The sequence below is a fragment of the Oncorhynchus nerka genome, linkage group LG22 (assembly GCF_034236695.1).
Source record: "Oncorhynchus nerka isolate Pitt River linkage group LG22, Oner_Uvic_2.0, whole genome shotgun sequence".
Lineage (NCBI taxonomy): Eukaryota > Metazoa > Chordata > Actinopteri > Salmoniformes > Salmonidae > Oncorhynchus > Oncorhynchus nerka.
Window position 1 is genome coordinate 70,245,969 of NC_088417.1, and position 20,550 is coordinate 70,266,518.

General features: G+C 43.4%; 1 protein-coding gene across 1 annotated transcript in view; it reads right to left on the bottom strand.

Annotated features, from left to right (window-relative positions):
* The window catches only part of LOC115105575 (ubiquitin carboxyl-terminal hydrolase 25-like), a 47,596-nt gene extending 27,418 nt beyond the window's left edge, over positions 1-20,178 (bottom strand). Inside the window, 10 exon segments of the mRNA XM_029627759.2 lie at positions 3,610-3,764; positions 6,811-6,884; positions 7,189-7,265; positions 9,653-9,790; positions 11,300-11,386; positions 11,982-12,144; positions 12,364-12,487; positions 14,342-14,543; positions 15,561-15,638; positions 19,963-20,178. Coding sequence (XP_029483619.2) covers positions 3,610-3,764; positions 6,811-6,884; positions 7,189-7,265; positions 9,653-9,790; positions 11,300-11,386; positions 11,982-12,144; positions 12,364-12,487; positions 14,342-14,543; positions 15,561-15,638; positions 19,963-20,004 — 1,140 coding nt within the window. The 5' untranslated portion in view covers positions 20,005-20,178.
* Between the last annotated feature and the right edge of the window lie 372 nt (positions 20,179-20,550).

The window sequence follows — 20,550 nt, forward strand, 5'->3', positions numbered from 1 at the left end:
CCTTTGAACCTGGTATGGTAGTAGGTGCCAGGCGCACCGATTTGAGTGTGTCAACAACTGCAACACTGCTGGGGTTCACACTCGTGTATCAACAATGGTCCACCATCCAAAAGAAAGCCAGTCAACATTGAAGTCGGAAGTTTACATACACCTTAGCCAAATACATTTAAACTCAACTCAATTATTGACATTTAATCAGAGTAAAAATCCCCAGTCTTAGGATCACCACGTTATTTAAAGAATGTGAAATGTCAGAATAATAGTAGAGAGAATAATTTAATTCAGATTTTATTTCTTTTATCACATTCCCAGTGGGACAGAAGTTTACATGCGCTCAATTAGTATTTGGTAGCATTGCCTTTAAATTGTTTAACTTGGGTCAAACATTTAAGGGTAGCTTTCCACAAGCTTCCCACAATAAATTGAGTGAATTTTGGCACATTCCTCCTGACAGAGCTGGTGTAACTGAGCCAGGTTTGTCGGCCTCCTTGCTCGCACATGCGTTTTCAGTTCTGCCCACACATTTTCTATGGGATTGAGCTCAGGGCTTTGTGATGGCCACTCCAATACCTTGACTTTGTTGTCCTTAAGCCATTTTGCCACAACTTTGGAAGTATGCTTGGGGTCATTGTCCATTTGGAAGACCCATTTGCGACCAAGGTTTAACTTCCTGACTGATGTCTTGAGATGTTGCTTCAATATATCAACATAATATATCAACATAATTTTCTTACCTCGTGATGCCATGTATTTTGTGAAGTGCACCAGTCCTGCCTGCAGCAAAGCACCCCCACAACATGATGCTGCCACCTCCATGCTTCACGGTTGGAATGGTGTTCTTCGGCTTGCAAGCCTCCCCCTTTTTCCTCAGAACATAACGATGGTCATTATGGCCAAACAGTTCTGTTTTTGTTTCATCAGACCAGAGGACATTTCTCCAAAAAGTACGATCTTTGTCCCCATGTGCAATTGCAAACCGTAGTCTGGCTTTTTTATGGCGATTTTTGAGCAGTGGCTTCTTCCTTGCTGAGTGGTCTTTCAGGTTATATCGATATAGGACTCATGGTCCCAAGGTGTTTATACTTGCATACTATTGTTTGTACAGATGAACGTGGTATCTTCAGGCGTTTGGAAATTGCTACCAAGGATGAACTAGACTTGTGGAGGTCTACAATTGTTTTTCTGAGGTCTTGGCGGATTTATTTAGATTTTCCCATGATGTCAAGCAGAGGCACTGAGTTTGAAGGTAGGCCTTGAAATACATCCACAGGTACACCTCCAACTGACTCAAATGATGTTAAGCTTCTAAAGCCATTACATACATTTCTGGAATTTTCAAAGCTGGTTAAAGGCACAGTCAACATAGTGTAATGTAAACTTCTGACCCACTAGAATTATGATACTGTGAATTATAAGTAAAATAATGTAAACAATTGTGGGAAAAATTACTTGTGTAATACACAAAGTAGATGTCCTAACCGACTTGCCAAAACTATAGATTGTTAACAAGAAATTTGTGGAGTGGTTGAAAAACGAGTTTTAATGACTCCAACCTAAGTCTATGTAAACTTCTGATTCCAACTGTAAATAAAACTTTATTTGTCACATGCGCTGAATACAACAAGTGTGACTTTACTGTGAAATGCTTACTTACAAGCCCTTAACCAACAGTGCAGTTCAAGAAGAGTTAAGAAAATATTTACCAAGTAGACTAAAATAAAAAGTAATAATATAAAGTAACACAATAACAACAACGAGGCTATATACAGGGGGCATGTAGGTGGGGATGAATTGACTATGCATAGATAAACAGCAAGTAGCAGCAGTGTACAAAACAAAGGGGGGGTCAATGTAAATAGTCTGGTGGCCATTTGATTAAATTGTTCAGCAGTCTTATGGCTTGGGAGTACAAGCTGTTAAGGAGCCTTTTGGTCCTAGACTTGGCGCTCCGGTACCGCTTGCCGTGCGGTAGCAGAGAAAACTGTCTATGACTTGGGTGACTGGAGTCTCTGACAATTTTTTGGGATTTCCTCTGACACCGCCTATTATATTGGTCCTGGATGGCAGGAAGCTTGGCCCCAGTGATGTACTGGCCGTACACACTACCCTCTGTAGCGCCTTACGGTCAGATGCTGAGCAGTGGCGCAGCTGTATAACTTTGAGGCTCTGGGGACCCATGCCAAATCTTTTCAGTCACCTGGGGGGGAAAAGGTGTTGTCGAGCCCTCTTCACAACTGTCTTGGTGTGTTTGGAACATGATAGTTCGTTGGTGATTTGGACACCAATGAACTTGAAACTCTCGACCCACTCCACTAAAGCCCCGTCGATGTTAATTGGGGCTTGTTCGGCTGTCTCATCATTGTCGATGATCAGGCCTACCACTGTTGTGTCATCCACTGGGATTCTCTGCCTCTAACCCTATTACAGGGGCTGAGTCACTGGCTTACTGGGGCTCTCTCATGCCGTCCCTGGAAGGGGTGCGTCACCTGAGTGGGTTGATTCACTGATGTTGTCATCCTGTCTGGGTTGGCGCCCCCCCTTGTGTTGTGCCATGGCGGAGAGCTTTGTGGGCTATACTCAGCCTTGTCTCAGGATGGTAAGTTGGTGGTTGAAGATATCCCTCTAGTGGTGTGGGGGCTGTGCTTTGGCAAAGTGGGTGGGGTTATATCCTTCCTGTTTGGCCCTGTCCGGGGGTGTCCTCGGATGGGGCCACAGTGTCTCCTGACCCCTCCTGTCTCAGCCTCCAGTATTTATGCTGCAGTAGTTTATGTGTCGGGGGGCTGGGTTCAGTTTGTTATATCTGGAGTACTTCTCCTGTCCTATTCGGTGTCCTGTGTGAATCTAAGTGTGCGTTCTCTAATTCTCTCCTTCTCACTTTCTTTCTCTCCCTCGGAGGACCTGAGCCCTAGGACCATGCCCCAGGACTACCTGACATGATGACTCCTTGCTGTCCCCAGTCCACCTGGCCGTGCTGCTGCTCCAGTTTCAACTGTTCTGCCTTATTATTATTCGACCATGCTGGTCATTTATGAACATTTTAACATCTTGGCCATGTTCTGTTATAATCTCCACCCGGCACAGCCAGAAGAGGACTGGCCACCCCACATAGCCTGGTTCCTCTCTAGGTTTCTTCCTAGGTTTTGGCCTTTCTAGGGAGTTTTTCCTAGCCACCGTGCTTCTACACCTGCATTGCTTGCTGTTTGGGGTTTTAGGCTGGGTTTCTGTACAGCACTTTGAGATATCAGCTGATGTACAAAGGGCTATATAAATAAATTTGATTTGATTTGATCAGCAAACTTAATAATGGTGTTTAAGTCATGTTTGGCCACGCTGTCGTGGGTGAACAGGGAGTACAGGACAGGACTAAGTACACACCCCTGAGGGGCCCCAGTGTTCAGGATCAGCAATCACAGTTTAGTGGGCTACTGATAACATTTGGTAGTTGAACAGTAGCATAATGGTACTTCCTTTTTGCCTGTACATTTTGTGTGAATAACCATAGATTTGGAAGATGTTTTTGAGTTTCATTTTCCATAATCTATTACAGTTAAAATGCCAAACTCCACTGTCAGTTGTTGTTGGTGTGTCTCAGAGAGCAGCAGCACTGACCTCCTGTCCAGACTTGGCAGAGTTCTCTGCAGATGAGTGTAGGGACTCGATCTCCCCCTCGATCATGGCTGCCTCTAAACACTCGTGCAGGTCCTTAAAGCCATTCACCTGCAGAGGGTACTGCCCGAACATCTCTGTGTTCTCAAACTTCTTTCCTGTGAGGAAGGGAACAGGAGCACAGAAATGTGCCAACTCAGTGAGGGAAAAAGGTATTTGATCCCCTGCTGATTTTGTACGTTTGCCCACTGACAAAGAAATTATCAGTCTATAATTTTAAATGGTAGGTTTATTTGAACAGTGAGACAGAAAACATTTTTAAAAAATAAAAAAATTCGAGAAAAACGCATGTCAATTTTTTAAAAATTTATTTCCATTTTAATGAGGGAAATAAGTATTTGACCCCCTCTCAATCAGAAAGATTTCTGGCTCCCAGGTGTCTTTTGTACAGGTAACGAGCTGAGATTAGGGGCACACTCTTAAAGGGAGTGCTCCTAATCTCAGTTTGTTACCTGTATAAAAAAGACACCTGTCCACAGAAGCAAATCAATCAATCAATCAGATTCCAAACTCTCCACCATGGCCAAGACCAAAGAGCTCTCCAAGGATGTCAGGGACAAGATTGTAGACCTACACAAAGCTGGAATGGGCTACAAGACCATCGCCAAGCAGCTTGGTGAGAAGGTGACAACAGTTGGTGCGATTATTCGCAAATGGAAGAAACACAAAAGAACTGTCAATCACCCTCGGCCTAAGGCTCCATGCAAGATCTCACCTCGTGGAGTTGCAATGATCATGAGAATGGTGAGGAATCAGCCCAGAACTACACAGGAGGATCTTGTCAATGATCTCAAGGCAGCTGGGACCATAGTCACCAAGAAAACAATTGGTAACACACTATGCAAGGTCCCCCTGCTCAAGAAAGCACATATACATGCCCGTCTGAAGTTTGCCAATGAACATCTGGATATTTCAGAGGACAACTGGGTGATGTTGTGTTGTGGTCAGATGAGACCAAAACGGAGCTCTTTGGCATCAACTCAACTCGCCGTGTTTGGAGGAGGATGAATGCTGCCTATGACCCCAAGAACATCATCCCCACCGTCAAACATGGAGGTGGAAACATTATGTTTTGGGGGTGTTTTTCTGCTAAGGGGACAGGACAACTTCACCGCATCAAAGGGACGATGGACGGGGCCATGTACCGTAAAATCTTGGGTGAGAACCTCCTTCCCTTAGCCAGGGCAATGAAAATGGGTTGTGGATGGGTATTCCAGCATGACAATGACCCAAAACACACAGCCAAGGCAACAAAGGAGTGGCTCAAGAAGAAGCACATTAAGGTCCTGGTGTGGCCTAGCCAGTCTCCAGAACTTAATCCCATATAAAATCTGTGGAGGGAGCTGAAGGTTCGAGTTGCCAAACGTCAGCCTCGAAACCTTAATGATTTGGAGAAGATCTGCAAAGAGGAGTGGGACCAAATCCCTCCTGAGATGTGTGAAAACCTGGTGCCAACTACAAGAAACGTCTGACCTCTGATTGCCAACAAGGGTTTTGCCACCAAGTACTAAGTCATGTTTTGTAGAGGGGTCAAATACTTATTTCCCTCATTAAAATGAAAATCAATTTGTAACATTTTTGACATGCGTTTTTTCTGGATTTTTTTGTTGTTCTGTCTCTCACTGTTCAAATAAACCTACCATTAAAATTATAGACGGATCATTTCTTTGTCAGTGGGCAAACGTACAAAATCAGCAGGGGATCAAATACTTTTCCCCCTCACTGTATGTACCTCACAATAACAGTTGTGGCCATAACCAACAACTAATTAAAGAAGCACTGGGATTTGGTAGAGGCAGTTGAACCCGATTATGCAGTACTATTCCTCCATGGCCTAGCCCTAGCTTGCAAGCACGTGCCATATGGGGAGGCTAGGGAGAAAGTGGCCCAGGCGTGTGAGAGAGAGGAGAGACCCATTTCACACTAATTTATCAGCCAGGCCTGGTTTCAAATAGGATTTGTTTAGTTTCAAATACTTAAAGCATTTGATTGAGCCTGCCTGGGATACCTTTTCCATTGGTCCATTGCGCCAGGCAAGCTCAACCATACAAATAAGACAAATAACATTTGAACCCAGATGTTGCCATCACATCCACTAACTGACTACATACAGCACAGACCCTCAGCTGACCCACTGCGCTGACTACAGCACCTGAGTGCAGACTGACCAGAAAAAAATAAACAGAACCCAGGGAGTGGAGAGGGAAAGCTAGCGGACATGCTAATGAGACATTAAGGTCATAAGAAGAGCAGAAGCTGCCTTGCTTTTCCAGCTTTGTGTCTGGCGGTTCTGAGCCAGTATTGTCATGCATAATTAGCACAATGTCAATCAGACGTCAAGGTCCTCCAGGATCAATGCACTGCAGCCCCGGTACTTTTACATGTGCCACATCTCATTAAAGATGACCTCCAGGATCTTAAGCACAACAAATTCGTAACATATTTCTTTACAGTCGAAGAGGTTGGGGGGGCTAAGCTGACATATGGCGTTGTGTTAAGATGGATCATTTAGCTATTTGATTTTGAATTTTAGGAGCCCTTTACGTATACAAAAAATATATATAACATTCCTAAATGGCAAAAAGGACAGTCAAAAAAATCAATTATAAGAATCAAGGTTTTGAAGTGTCTGTCCTATATCAAGGAGATATTTAACCCCTTTTTCGGGGTAGGCACAAAACTACCTTCATACTTCCATAAATTATTTAAACCTGTACCGGTCACCTTCAGACGATTCTTCTGACACTTGTGTGAGAACAGCATCGTGTTCATGAGAGTGGTCATAATAGTTTGTAGGTCAAACTGTTCGGACGCTACAGACATTTGTGAGAAGACCGATTTCTGGGACAAACATATCATACGAAATGGATGACCTAGTACACAATTTGATGACGTAGTACACAAAAACAGGGACCACCTTTGGCTCGTGAGCACCACTTTCAAAACTACTGTCTGAAATTATACAAACGTTTGAGAGTGCATGTTTAAAACAAGGTCACCTTTCATTACCGGGGACAAGGACTCTCTCTCCCTCTCTCATTGCTGCTACTGCTACAGACGGCTGAGCCTCATTTCTCAATCCCTCTCCAGTCATCTATCCTCCTACACCAGGGGCATTCTAACATGTTTGCTTCCCTCTCTTACCTTCCAGAACCCCCACAGCCTGGAAGCGGCCATAGAACAGCTCAACCATCGGGTTCTTTGGTTTCTCACCCTCTCTGGGAACGGAAAGAGGTCAGAGTCAAAACACACACTCATTGGGGTGTCACAGTGCGCACACGCACACCCACGTGGAAGAGGATGTTTAGGCCTCTAAGCTATATGAATAATGATCCTAGCCCCTTTTGCACAGGTACCTTCATAAAATGGTTACTAAAGTCACTACGGTACATACTGTATGAAAACACAGAGAGGGCATATGTCCCTTTGTCCCCTAGGAGAATTAATCACAGCGTGTGTTTGTGTTTCATGTGCTTTTTTGACAAATCATGTGTGTGACATTAGCGAGATGTTTTTCCATACCTGTCCTCCTCTGCCTTCATCTGGAAGGCATCCTCCAACCAGTCCAACAGCTTATGTGTAAACTCACTGACATCCTGCTGTTCCGGGAACACAGAGAGAAACAGACCAATTACAACACTACTTACAAGCAGCACACAAAGACAAACCAATTAGAAAGCTGCTTTCAGGGCACAACATAGAGAGACCGGACAATTAGAACAATGCTTTAAGGGCAACTGTGAGGAGTGAAGAATTTACACAGGCTCCAACTCTGCCCAGCAGCACAGGTCCAATCACTTAAAATCACTGTAGAATATAATAGGCCTAGAACTCCTAGACCTAGAGAATTTAGCCAAGGTTTAAAACATGGAAAGGAGGTAAGTGGGATTATACTGAGAGACGTAAATTGCTAAAGTCGATTTATATCCCCCCAGTTGGGTCAAATCTAATCGTTAGGCTTCAAAAGCAACCAACAGCCCAGAGGATCCTTTACAGACGTACATTGCGCCCTCTGATTGGGGTCCACGCTTCTCTAACCCCACACACACGAAGGGGCAAGAGCAGAGCGTACTGCAGACGTTACTGATGAGTACAGTGGTCAGATGACCGACCTCACAGGACCTTAACAGAAACATTAGCTCATCATTACCAGGTTTTGGGGGGCAGACACTGAACAGTTTTGGGACGGTGTCATATTACCATGACATTACAGCATATTAGCATAAAATAGCTAATCGTGGTCTAGGGATTAACATTATAGACAAGCGTGGTTGATGGTGTCAGGGGGACAGGGGAGGGCCTGGTGTTCCAACTTCCACTGGGCCTTGTTACCCTTGCTGACTCAGCCAAATAGTTAAGGGAGGAGTCAGTCCTCTGCCAAAGAGACAAGGGACAATGGGAAGGTAGGAGAGAATTCTAATCATGCATTTACCAACTGACAAAACAATGGTATCTTGGTCGCTTAAAAAAAAAAAAAGACATACTTTGTGTATATCAGATATGTAAGTGGACACCCCTTCAAATGAGTGGATTTGGCTATTTCAGCCACACCCTTTGCTGACAGGTGTATAAAATCAAGCACACAGCCATGCAATCTCCAAAGACAAGCATTGGCAGTTGATAGAAGCCACAATCGGCAATACTCAAGCTGACCTAGCACCCACCCACCAAATGGCAGTAGAATGGCCTTTCTGAAGAGCTCAGTGACATTCAACATGGCACGGTCATAGAATGCCACCTTCACAACAATTTAGTTTGTCAGATGTCTGCCCTGCTAGAGCTGCCCCGGTCAACTGTAAGTGCTGTTATTGTGAAGTGGAAACGTCTAGGAGCAACAACATCTCAGTCGCGAAGTGGTAGACCACACAAGCTCACAGAACAGGACCGCTGAAGCGTGTTGCAACCACACTCACTACCGAGTTCCAAACTGCCTCTGGAAGCAACTTCAGCACAAGAACTGTTCGTCAGTAGCTTCATGAAATGGGTTTCCATGACCGAGCAGCTGCCTAAGATAACTATGTGCAATGCCAAGCGTTGGCTAAAGTGGTGTAAAGCTTGCCACTATTGGACTCTGGAGCAGTGGAAGCACGTTCTCTGGAGTGATCAATCACGCTTCACCACAGGGCAGTGTGATGGACGAATCTGGGTTTGGTGGATGTCAGGAGAACCTGCACCAATGCATAGTGCCAACTGTCAATTTTGATGGAGGAATAATGATCTGTTTTTAAAATGTTCATGGTTTCAGGATAGGCCCCTTAGTTCCAGTGAAGGGAAATCTTAATGCTACAGTATACAATGGAATTCTAGACAATAATGTGTTTCCAAATTTGTGGCAGCAGTTTGGGGAAGGCTCCTTCCTGTTTCAGCATGACAATGCCCCCGTGCACAAAGTGAAGTCCAATGGTTTGTCGAGATCGGTGTGGAAGAACTTTGCTGGCCTGCACAGAGCCCTGACCTCAACCCCATTGAACACCTTTGGGATGAATTGGAACTCCAACTGCTTGTGGTTGAATGGAAGCAAGTCCCCACAGCAATATTTCAACAACTAGTGGAAAGTTATATCATTAACTCCATGTTAATGCCCATGATTTTGGAATGAGATGTCCACATACTTTTGGTAATGTAGTGTACATTAGACATTGTTCTACTGGAGTAGAATAATCACATTAAGTTGATTGCTCAATAAGAGCATTTGCTCCAGTCAGACATTTATTTTACAGCAAGCCCCTGTAGCCCTGTCCATGTACCCCATAGTTACACTTGCTGGATCAAATAATACACAGAATTTAATCACACCAGATGTCTGGATGACTATGCATGGCATAGCTGGCTTCATAAATCATTTTGTCTTGCCTTGCCACTGTGCTGTTGCTTGCTTTTTGAGGGGTCTAGGCTGGGTTACTGTAAAGCACTTTGTGACAACTGTTTATGTAAAAAAGGCATTATAAATACATTTGAAGGGTAGAGTGATAGCTAGGAGGTTTACCTGCTGAGACTCGCTGGACTTGAAGGCGTCCTTGAGGATCTCCACAGCACGCGATGGGTCCACGTACTTCCTCTTAGAACCCACCATGAGTGAGAAAAGGTTTCTCAGCTCCTGCATGAAGGGCAGGTTCCTGTGCTCCTAAGGAACGACAACAGGAACAACACACACAGGGACGTTAGTTACCATGACAACTCGCCTTCTAGAGTAAGGGAACAATGGTTTCCAAATCACAGTCATATTCCAGTTTTAATGTTAACCATCTTTCAGACCGTAGAGATTGCATTGAGAAGTACTATTATAATATGTTCACATTCAGTGCTTTATGATGGTGGTAGTGTGCCTATCAAAATATGAAGAACGGGTATATTCCCAGTTTATGCGAGGGAATGTGTTTTTCTGTTGGATCCTAGCGATGCTTAGCTGACCCAGTAAATCTGAGCTGGTGCGAGATGTGACAACCAGAGGGTGTCCTCCACTGCTCTATATACAGTAGGACACTGACTAGATGGCTGCACCATAACTACTGGCAATGAATCAATGAGTTATAAATTACACACTAAGCCTATGGTAGATGTTAAAAGCAAAGAGCAAAGCCTTGCTTCGAAGTCGAGCCTTGTTGACAGAAAAGAGCAGATTAAAAGAAAACTAGAGCAAGGTTCTCTCGGTGCTCAAGGCTATTGATGACAGGTTAGGGTCCAAGCCCTAAAAGGAATGAGTATGGGAGCCCTTCTGTTGAAAAACAATTTTAAAAAAGGGTCAATATTAGCATTTGCCCCTCGAGACGCCGTAGCAACAACATAGCCAGAAACTCTTCCTCAAAATAGTCTGAATTTCTCAAGTCAAAAAATGTGCAGGAAAACTAGTCTTCTCTCTTTGAATGAAAACAAACACTTAATGTTCCACTCCTACTAGGAGTAGTACTGTTGACCGATCACCGAAGAAGGAGGGTAGACTTTGGCTACTTCGACTTGTCCCCCCAATTTTTTTTTGCACGAACAGCATGAAAAAAAACCTGCCCCGAAGACCATGACGAACAAAAACATCAAGATTTCGGGCATAATGCGCAAATTGTTTAAACTGTCGCTATATGGCAACAGCAGCAGAGGCTTATCCCAGATTAGTGGATGTGTGCTAACCACTAACCCTATGGCGTGCTCCATGGGAAGCGGGTGGGAGCAACGTGCTGTGCAGATAAGATCGCAGTTGTGGAAACCAATGAGGAAAAGACTGCAACTGCTACAGAGAGGGGTGGGGGGGTGCTAAATAGACAGGGCAGTCAGGGGGAGCGTGAACCACTGGAACCTGAGGGGAAATCAGATCATGCTGCAACCAAATAGAGATGTTGCACAGTGAGGGTATTTACAACCCAGAGAGTCGAGCCTCTCTTCAGAGGGCCAATGCCCAGCTCAGAGGCTAACAGGAATGATAGCTGTCCAGCTGAGGGCCATGGATCTCAAAGTCAGGAGAGAGCTAACCAGACCTTTCCCCAGCTATTGCCTATAGGGTTTAACATATGTTCCTAACAGAAGGGGAGTTTTTCAGTGCCACTATCTCTGTAGCGTATTGGTCCGGGGGATTTGACCTAATCTTCACTGCTGAGAGTTGATATGAGTTGTCTGGGTGAGTGGAGGACGATAGGTGGTTCACCTTCTGGTTGCGAGGCAGGTCCTGGACTCTGGCAGGAGGGGAGTAATACAGCACCAGCCTCTGGAACTCCAGTAGGTTGAACAGAGACTAGAAACAAACAGATAGAAACCAGTCAGCTTTCTTGAATAACATTAATGTCGCTTTGAACCAGCAATAAACATTTGTGTACTATCAAAAGAGAGCATGCATGTTGCTGTACAGTGAGGTAGTCAACAGCTGTTTTACACTATGGATGTTATCACACTGTTGCTGCTAGCTGGAATGCTGTATGGGTATGATGGATTACAGAAGAATGTTAGTGTTCCAAGTTACAAACCAAACTTCCATATCTTTTGAAAAAAATATTAAATAATTAGTAAAGGAGAATGATTAGTGGAGTTGTCACTTCATTTTATCACCTGCTTTCATTGAATCTCTAATTGTGGTTAGAGACCAAACACAGGTAGACAGGGACCAGGTGACGGTGTATACAGTGTTCATTCAGAATATTTCAGCTCACTTTACCCTCCACTAGGGGGTCTATACATTAACAACGTAATCCCTACCTTATGACAGGGAGTGCTAGTCTTTCCAAGTCTCTCTAGAAAGAGCTCTACATATATGTCAAGGCCTATATTGAATACATTACATTGATTTAGGATGTTTAGCAGAGTCAAAATGGAGGGTGTGTGTTTATCCCCACCTGGATGACGGCGCTGAACCAGCAGGTGTTGCCCACGTTCTTGAGCCCGACGGGGCAGTTCTCCATCCTTTTCCTGTCGTGAGGGTTGGGCGAGTCACTCCACACCTCCGTGTGTGTCCGCTTCAGGCTCGCCTTGTTCTCCGCTATGCTGGCCTCCAGAACTCTGCAAAGAGTACAACAAGTTAAAGAAAGCACTTTCATCAAAAGGATATTTTATTATTTCAAAGCCCTAACATGAATAAAGCACATTAGCAAAACTGCACAGCGACTTGCTCAGTCTGATCCCCTCAAATGCGCAGATCATTGACATTTTTCCACTCAAACACTCCCTGAATGCTCCTCCTCTCCCCTTAGCCCAGCTGATGGCATGACGGTGGTGTACCTGCTGATGGCTTGCTCCTCGTCGGTGATGCCAGTCTCCCTGAAGGCCCGGCTGGACTCCTCCAGGCTGAGAGCGATAGCCCTCTGGAGGTCATCCTTATCATCACCAGTCAGGTCAATCACATCTAAAGCAACACATACGTACAACTCCTTACTTACATACACACATATACATACTTACATTACTTAGACCTTCTTCATAACATAACTCAAGTTTTTCACACCAGTCTTCCACTGACATCAATGCATGATTTACGCTTAAAGTTAAGTACTCCAAGTTCAAATCCCACCCTTACTGATTTTATAATCCCAGTCATGCTGCGGTGTTTCACAGACAGGAAAGGGCAGACAGACAATAGCCTTTTTTTTAATCCCAGCTTAAAAGACCACAAAGAGAAGAGGAGAGCTTAAAATTTGGTGCAGTAGCCTATAATATTAAACAAACCTATAAAAAGACTAAGGTGAGTCATCATCACAGTAGTAAATAGAGCAAAAAGGTTCTCCCCTCCTCTCAGACAACTCTCAATTCTATTGACTGGGTTAAATTATAGTTCACGTGTCAAACTCATTCCACAGAGGGCCGAGTGTCTGCTGGTTTTCGCTCCACCCTCATACTCGATTGATGAATTAAGGTCACTAATTAGTAAGGAACTCCCCTCACCTGGTTGTCTAGCTATTAACTGAAAGAAAAAACAAAAACCTGCAGACACTCTGCCCTCTGTGGAAGGAGTTTGACACCCCTGTTATAGGTTGTTTTCCTTATTTGAAACATATCCAAAGGAGTGAGTAAGTTCATTAATCAGGCCATTCCTGCATGAAAGTCAAAAGGGGCGTATCAGGATATGGTGTTCCCGAACAGAGAACGATATGGTGTTCCTGAACAGAGAAGGATATGCCTCTGCAGTAAAGGCAGGACTTCTCGTGCCCATCTCAGAAAATTCCACAGAGATGACATCACTTAATTTCAACAAAGTAACCCCTTGTCTCACATGAGAACCAGGAGGCATCCTACTAAAAGCCATCCCACAGACCTTTATACAATGCTAAGTGCTTACATCGAGCTTCAATACGAAACTAAATGGGAAAGATTTGCAAAATATGATTAAATATAAATTAGGGGAGACAGTAATGTTAATCATTCACCCTAGACTTTTTCCACATTGTTATGTTAAAGCCTTATTATAAAATGTATTAAATAAAAATGTTTCCTCATCAAACATCACAATACCCCATAAAAACACAGTGAACTCAGGTTTTTATAAATGTTTGCACACACACACAAAAATGAATTACCTTACATAAGTATTCAGACCCTTTGCAAGGAGACTCGAAATTGAGCTCAGGTGCATCCTGTTTCCATTGATCATGCTTGAGTGGTTTCTACAATTCAATTGATTGATTTGGAAAGGCACACACCGGTCTATAAGTCCCAGAGACAGTGCATGTCAGAGCCAAAACCAAGCCATGAAGTCGAAGGAATTGTCCGCAAGGCTCCGAGACAGGTATTGTGGAGAGACCTGAAAATAGCTGTGCAGCAACGCTCCCCATCTAACCTGACAGAACTTGAGAGGATCTGCAGAGAAGAATGGGAGAACCCCCCCCCCAAAAAAAATAAAGGTGTGCCAAGCTTGTAGCGTCACACCCAAGAAGACTCAAGGCTGTAATTGCTGCCAAAGTCGCTTCAACAAAGTACTGAGTAAAGGGTCTGAATACTTACGTAAATGTTTTATTTATTTATTTTTGTATTAATTTGCAAAATATTCAAATAAACTGTTTTTGCTTTGTTGTTAACAGGTATCGTATGTAGATTGATAAGGGATTTAACAAAAATCTATTTAAGAATAAGGCTGTAACATAACAAAATGTGGAAAAGGTCAAGGGGTCTGAATACTTTCCGAATGCATTGTATATAATGGGTTTGAGGCCTACAGATTTTTTCTTATGCACACACCGGAGATGAGGTAGGTAGTGGTACTCACTGGTATCTCCCTGGCTAGGGACTGCCCCGGGCAGTGCTGGGTGAGGTAAGTACTCACTAGTGTCTGCCTGGCTGCCCACGCTGATGTATCTGTCGTTGCCCACCTGGGTGGTCTGGTAGTAGGTAGCCTCATCCTGCTGGGGCACCTTGGCATTCTTCTCTGTCAGAAAGGCCACCGCCTCCGCCAGGTCTCCATTACTGACCTGCAGGGATAGCAGGGTTAGAGCTCTACTGTCAGAGACTGGTTTAGATGTAGACTGTCAACACTTACTCTGGGAGATCAATAAAGCTGATGAATTGGGTGAAAATAAGCAATTTCCAGAACTCCCACTAGAGATTTCTGAACATAAAATTGGTAACATATCAAATTGTGTCAAACCATTTTGAAATGCATCCCTGAAAATCAATATCCGCTATATGGTCTGGCTGTATCAGTCAGTCAACCAGACCATATAATGGTATCTATGTGCTCCCCATATTGCTACGGTCATCCTTTTAGCTATATGCCTAAGTATGCTGCAGAGCTGTCTGATTAAATCATTCTACTAGTTCTTCAAAGTAGATAAGGCATACTTTCACAACCTGTCTTGATCCCTCTCGTTGCGGTTTATGCGGTCTGTATGCATCTAGCCCGATGACTGTACGATCTAGCCTAAGGTAGCAGGTGTAAAAGTGTATCCGTCCAGAGATCTGTATTGAATGTCTCCGCCCTACCAATGGGGGGAGTCGTCCAAAAGGAAGGAGACAAACTTAGGTCCAAATTAAGCAAATATAAACTCATTGGGCTTATTTTGGACAGAGAAACCACTCGCTTTGCCTCTTCCCCTCTAATCTGTCACTCTGTCCGAGCCTGAAAAAAGTTAAGTAGTTAATTACCACGTTTCTGTGCTGAACTAAGTTGGATATTTGCTAAATGAAAACTACAACTCCTTTCAGCCTAGCGTCCCATAGTTCTTGACTTCTCTCGTGAATGATTAGATTTATCTCTAAGAAACAGCATGTTCGGCTCACAAAAAAACTAAAAACTAAATGGAATTCGAGTAATTTGTTTTTTCCAGTTACTAAACAACCAACACATTTTAGTTCAATCGTTCAGCACTACAGACTAAATAAATACAACAGCTTGATCAACACTCAGACATTGTAAATTGAGAAATTTAACAAGATCTCGCAATTTGACATCACTGCATCCGTACCGCAGGGCCTTGTGTGCGTGTTACCTGCAGGGCCTGCTGGAGCAGCTGGACGTCTGTGGTGCCTGTGACCTCCCTCAGCTGGTTCAGTAGAGTCTGCTGGTGCTGTCAGGAGCGAGAGAAGCACACATCATCAGAGAAACAGGCAGTCAGAGATGTTGGGGGGGAAGAGGCAGAGAGATTCATAGAAAGCGAGAAGAGGACATAACAGGACAGGACACACATCACTTCACTAACTGCACTACACATCAGCAGGAACACAATGTCTGACTGAATCATAAGTGAACCAAGCTCGCTAGGCTGCAGAGGGTATTGCATTGCAAGTAGACTACAATGTTTTACCGAATCCATGCAGGCCTTATCTGGACCCCTGTCCGTTTCTCTAAACACCCGACAGTTAGGCTTTAGCTAGTGGAGAGGATGAGACTGCACTGTGCACTCATGTCTGCCCTGCTGTAGCTGTTGCATGTCAACCCCAGCTGGGATGCAAGGGCTTACCACCACACAATGGCTGTGTCCACTAAACAATGAGCCAGTGCATTACACACACTGCCCAAGTGCACTCCAACGCTCCAAACAATGATGGAGAACACTTACTGTCAGGGCCTGAGGCTCAGGCCACTATTCTAGGTCCTAGGATCGTAGCCATAGAGGGTTGTACAGTAAGTAGGCCCTACACTGTTAAAAGTGGCTGTTGTGCTGCAAAGATGTCATCATGGACGGGCGGCCCATGTTTGAGTAAAAATATATATGGGTGCGTAGTGTGTACTAGTTCTCCACTTGTGTCCACTGTGCAGCAGCTCCTTAGCAACTAGCTCCAGATATTTCACAGGGGGTTAAAAGTGAAAGAGTTTCACTCTGGTCCTGCCTGGGGCACCTGTGTTTCACAGGGCCACGAGAGAGAGGGAAAACACAGTTCACACCTCTGTTAAGAGTAACTGAACATAAACAACACACCAACCAAGTCCTCCATCTCAGTCTCAGTCTCTCTCTCTGGCCCAGCTCCCATGCAGGCTAGGCAGTAAACACTACTAGGCAGTGTTCTTAGGACAGTGAATCAAACCCAGAGACAGCTGCTAGGCCAAGTTCTCACTCCAAACAAACACACTCCACCCCATACTGGAATTCAAAAGAACCTCACTATTATTGGGTGTCTCTTAATTCTAATCATAAACTAGGTAGTTTGGATACTGGATGCTGATTGGCTAAAACAGCATTTAGCCGTGTGTATGTGACACCGTATACCATGAGGTTTGTCTTTTCAGCTTGATATCATTGCGCCTTTTCACCTTGATAAAATGGCTACATCAACAATAGCTTGACATGCCGGTGTAGAAAATGTGAGTTTAATTGAACTTGCCAGAATCCGAAACGAACATTGTGAAATAAACAAAGTGGGCACTTACCTGCATCACTGACTGTTGTGAAGAAAAATGGATACATTGTGAGTTTGGGAATACATCAAAAACGGAGCAGAACCTCATTCTACAGGATTTTTATGGTTCACTGTTAGCTATCTAGCTAAATCATTCTAATGTATCCTGGCAATATAACCAGTCTCTATGTAGACCTAACTATTAGCTAAGGTTATGTTGTCTTATGCTTCAGGTACACAAAAGAGCCGATGGGTGTGAACATCCTCGCAACAATGTTGCCAAATATCTTCAAAACAGCTGGCAGGTTGCAGATTTACCAACCACTGCCTCCGATCCACCATGATCCAGAAACTGTCAGATACCGGACTAGAGGCACGAGAAATAATGTATGTCAGTGGACACAGATTCTAAACCTTGCTTCAAATTTACTGGATGCCAAATCTGGAAGCGGTGGAGCACTACACAGCAGCATCTTCCCCAGCTAAAAGAACGGCATCAATTTCCAGCGGGGCCAACAAACAATAACATGGGACAATTTATTTAATTTGTGCACAATAAATGGAAACATTCAGATCAATATTAATAAATAATTGGCGAGTGTTAGTCACTCTAGAAGTGGCGCTAATGCTTAGTATTTGCATACATTTAATGTAAGCTTGCTAGCTAGCATGTGGTTAAGAATTTTGTCCGTACTACTTTTTCAGGCAAAGTGCATTTATGAATTGACTTATTAAAGCAACATTTTCAATTTAGATTTGTAGTTCCTTGCATTACTGTGTTGCAACCGGTTTATTAAAGCAATAAGGCACCTCGAGGGTTAGTGGTATATGGCCTATATACCACGGCTACGGGCTGTATCCAGGCACTCCGGTCACGTTTATGAACACATTATATAGGCTAGCTACAAGCAGGCAGAAGGTGACCAAGGGTGAGAGGGGTCAGGCCTTCTTATATTTGATTTAATTAGGCAAGTCGGTTAAGAAAAATTCTTATTATTTTCAATGACGGCCGAGGAACAGTGGGGGTTAACTGCCTTGTTCAGGGGCAGAACGGCAGATTTTCACCTTGTCAGCTTGGGGATTTGATCTTGCAACATTTCGGTTACTGGCCCAACGCTCTAACCACTAGGCTACCAGCTTCCAGTTGCCTGGAACACACCTCAACTCATCCTCATGTGGCAAGTCTAGAGCGTCTGTCTGTCTGTCGCACAAAGTCTCTCCTTACCATGAGGTCAGTGATTGACACTAGCACAGCGAGCCTTACAGGAATGAGCATTCCTAAGTGTTACAAGACCAATGAGTTTACAGGAGTAGCCTTTAGTCATGCCACCTCAAAAAGCACAAGAAAGAGGATTGACATCCACCATCTCCTCGATTGTTCTGAAATAATTTCTGTAGTTAGAAACAGATAAGATCAGCATTACTGAAACATTATTTTGTCAAAATATAATTTTCTCTCTGAGAAATTAAGCGAATTGATTAGGTACTATTGTTACTGAAGATTATATGAATGCAGTCCATTTGTTTGCAATCAATTTGCTTAATTTCTCAGAGATAACATTTTATTTCAACCAAATAATGTTTAAAGAACACTAATCTTATCCCATATCCAATGTGAGTGAATTTAAGCCTACATGCAACCAGGCATGAAGGCAATATACTGTTTTGAATGCTAACTGTGTGTCACTACCGAAGTGTATTGCAACTTCACAGGGCAGCAATATAAATAGCCGTATATAGTCCAATAACACGATGATGATAAACCTCCTGCTGTTCTGAACTAAGTCAATAGAGAGTAGAATCTAAACATTGCCAAATCATGTCACCATCAAAACTGATCAAAGGATGTGGTGCTGGATGGTAATCTGAGGGATGGTAACACCCTCAGACAAATCCCATGACAGTGTAATACTGCTGGTAGGTAGCTAGCTACCTTACCTAAAAAGAGTTGAGTTACGTAACCAGCTGCTATGGTGTGAGGGCTATGCTGTCAGCAGCCAGCTCACTAGTACTAGGCTAGATCATTTGCCTCATATAGTTAATATTGGTTAACAACCTATTGCTCATTCTGCCCTCTAATAATTAACTAAAATTAAGAAGTAATGTTGTTGCACCTCCTCTTCCAAATCCAATGAACAAATAAGAGATAAGGTGTAATGTGACCAATGTTTTTCCAGCTTACAATCAAAACACAATAAATTATGCATATCTGCATAGTTGTACTAGATACGTATTTATCAAATATGTTCTTTAACGTAACCTGTCAAACTAACCAACCAACCCATACCCAGCAAGCTTGCAGTAATGCAGTTGCATTCACTCATCGTTGTCACTCCTGGCTGCCTGGCAGTCACTGCACGTAAACAAACATATCCCAACAGTCATTTCAGTAACGTTAGCAAACCAGACCAAGCACACAGCCTGGGTCAAGTGTCTTGTTTGCATGTTGAAAGCAATAGTAACTTGCTATTATAACCCCTCAACAGTCAATAACTGTAAATTACTTCTAACGTTTCTGACTCCTTAGCTGACTAGCTAGCTAACAATATAGCTACATTTGACGGTAGCTGCTAGCATCTGACGACAGATGATCACAGGGCAAAGACTGTCTGAACTTGAGGTAGCTAACATTTGGCCACCCAGTAACGACCAGCTTGTAATGCTGAATTGACGACATTAGCTAGTTACCCAGCTAGCTAGCCGTTGCCCTCATAGGCGTGTCACTGTTTGTAAACTTATGTTAGCGGGGCTAGCTGTAACGTTAGCAAGATAACGCGCTAGCTAACTTGCTGACAATGTAGATAGGTCTAGATACCTAATTAGCTACTGTAGTTGGATACCGATCTGCCTTCGTGATTTCTTTGACAAGGCAATGGGATTATTTAACGATGCGTGTTGTTTGTAAATACTTTCAGGGACTGTACAATCGATTGAGAAAATATCCAAGGATCTGACGCCACACTTGGGAACAAACATCAAGCTAACTTTCTCTGGCAGTTTTGCTAGCTAGCAACCAGGCGGAGAAGGAAAACATTGCCACTACGATGCACCTACCTTCTGAGAATGCTGTTGGAGGACATTCTGCTCCACGGTCATGGCCGGTTGAGAATTAAACGAAAATAGTTTCAACAAAGGTAAAAAATATTTTAAAAATACCTAGTTATATCCACGTTAAATGAAATAACAGTTAATATGTCCCCCAGTTAACCAACACGATAGCGGGCGCCATGGGAAATGCAGGCATGGAGGAAAAATAAATGCAGCTGGCAAGCGATCGCTTTTCTGTTCTCGATTAGTATTGCCTTGTTGGACTGCATTTACGTCACTGATCTAGTTTTAGAATTACGTAATGAACAACTTTCAGTTCTGTATTCTTGCATACTTTCCCTTTTCATTTCTTCCTATACGAAACCAATCATTTAAAACCAACGGTTTGGATTTAGTTTAATAACATGTCAGCTTCACTATTAAAGGTTTGAACATATTTGTGTCTTGTGTGATTACCAATGACTATGAATAAGGGTAATAATGTGGGTTATATAATATAATAACTATTTTTCCCAAAGAGAGAAAGACAGCCTTGATACAATGTGTGTATTTTCTAGATGACACTTTAATGCCTTAAATGTGTGGTGTAAGGTT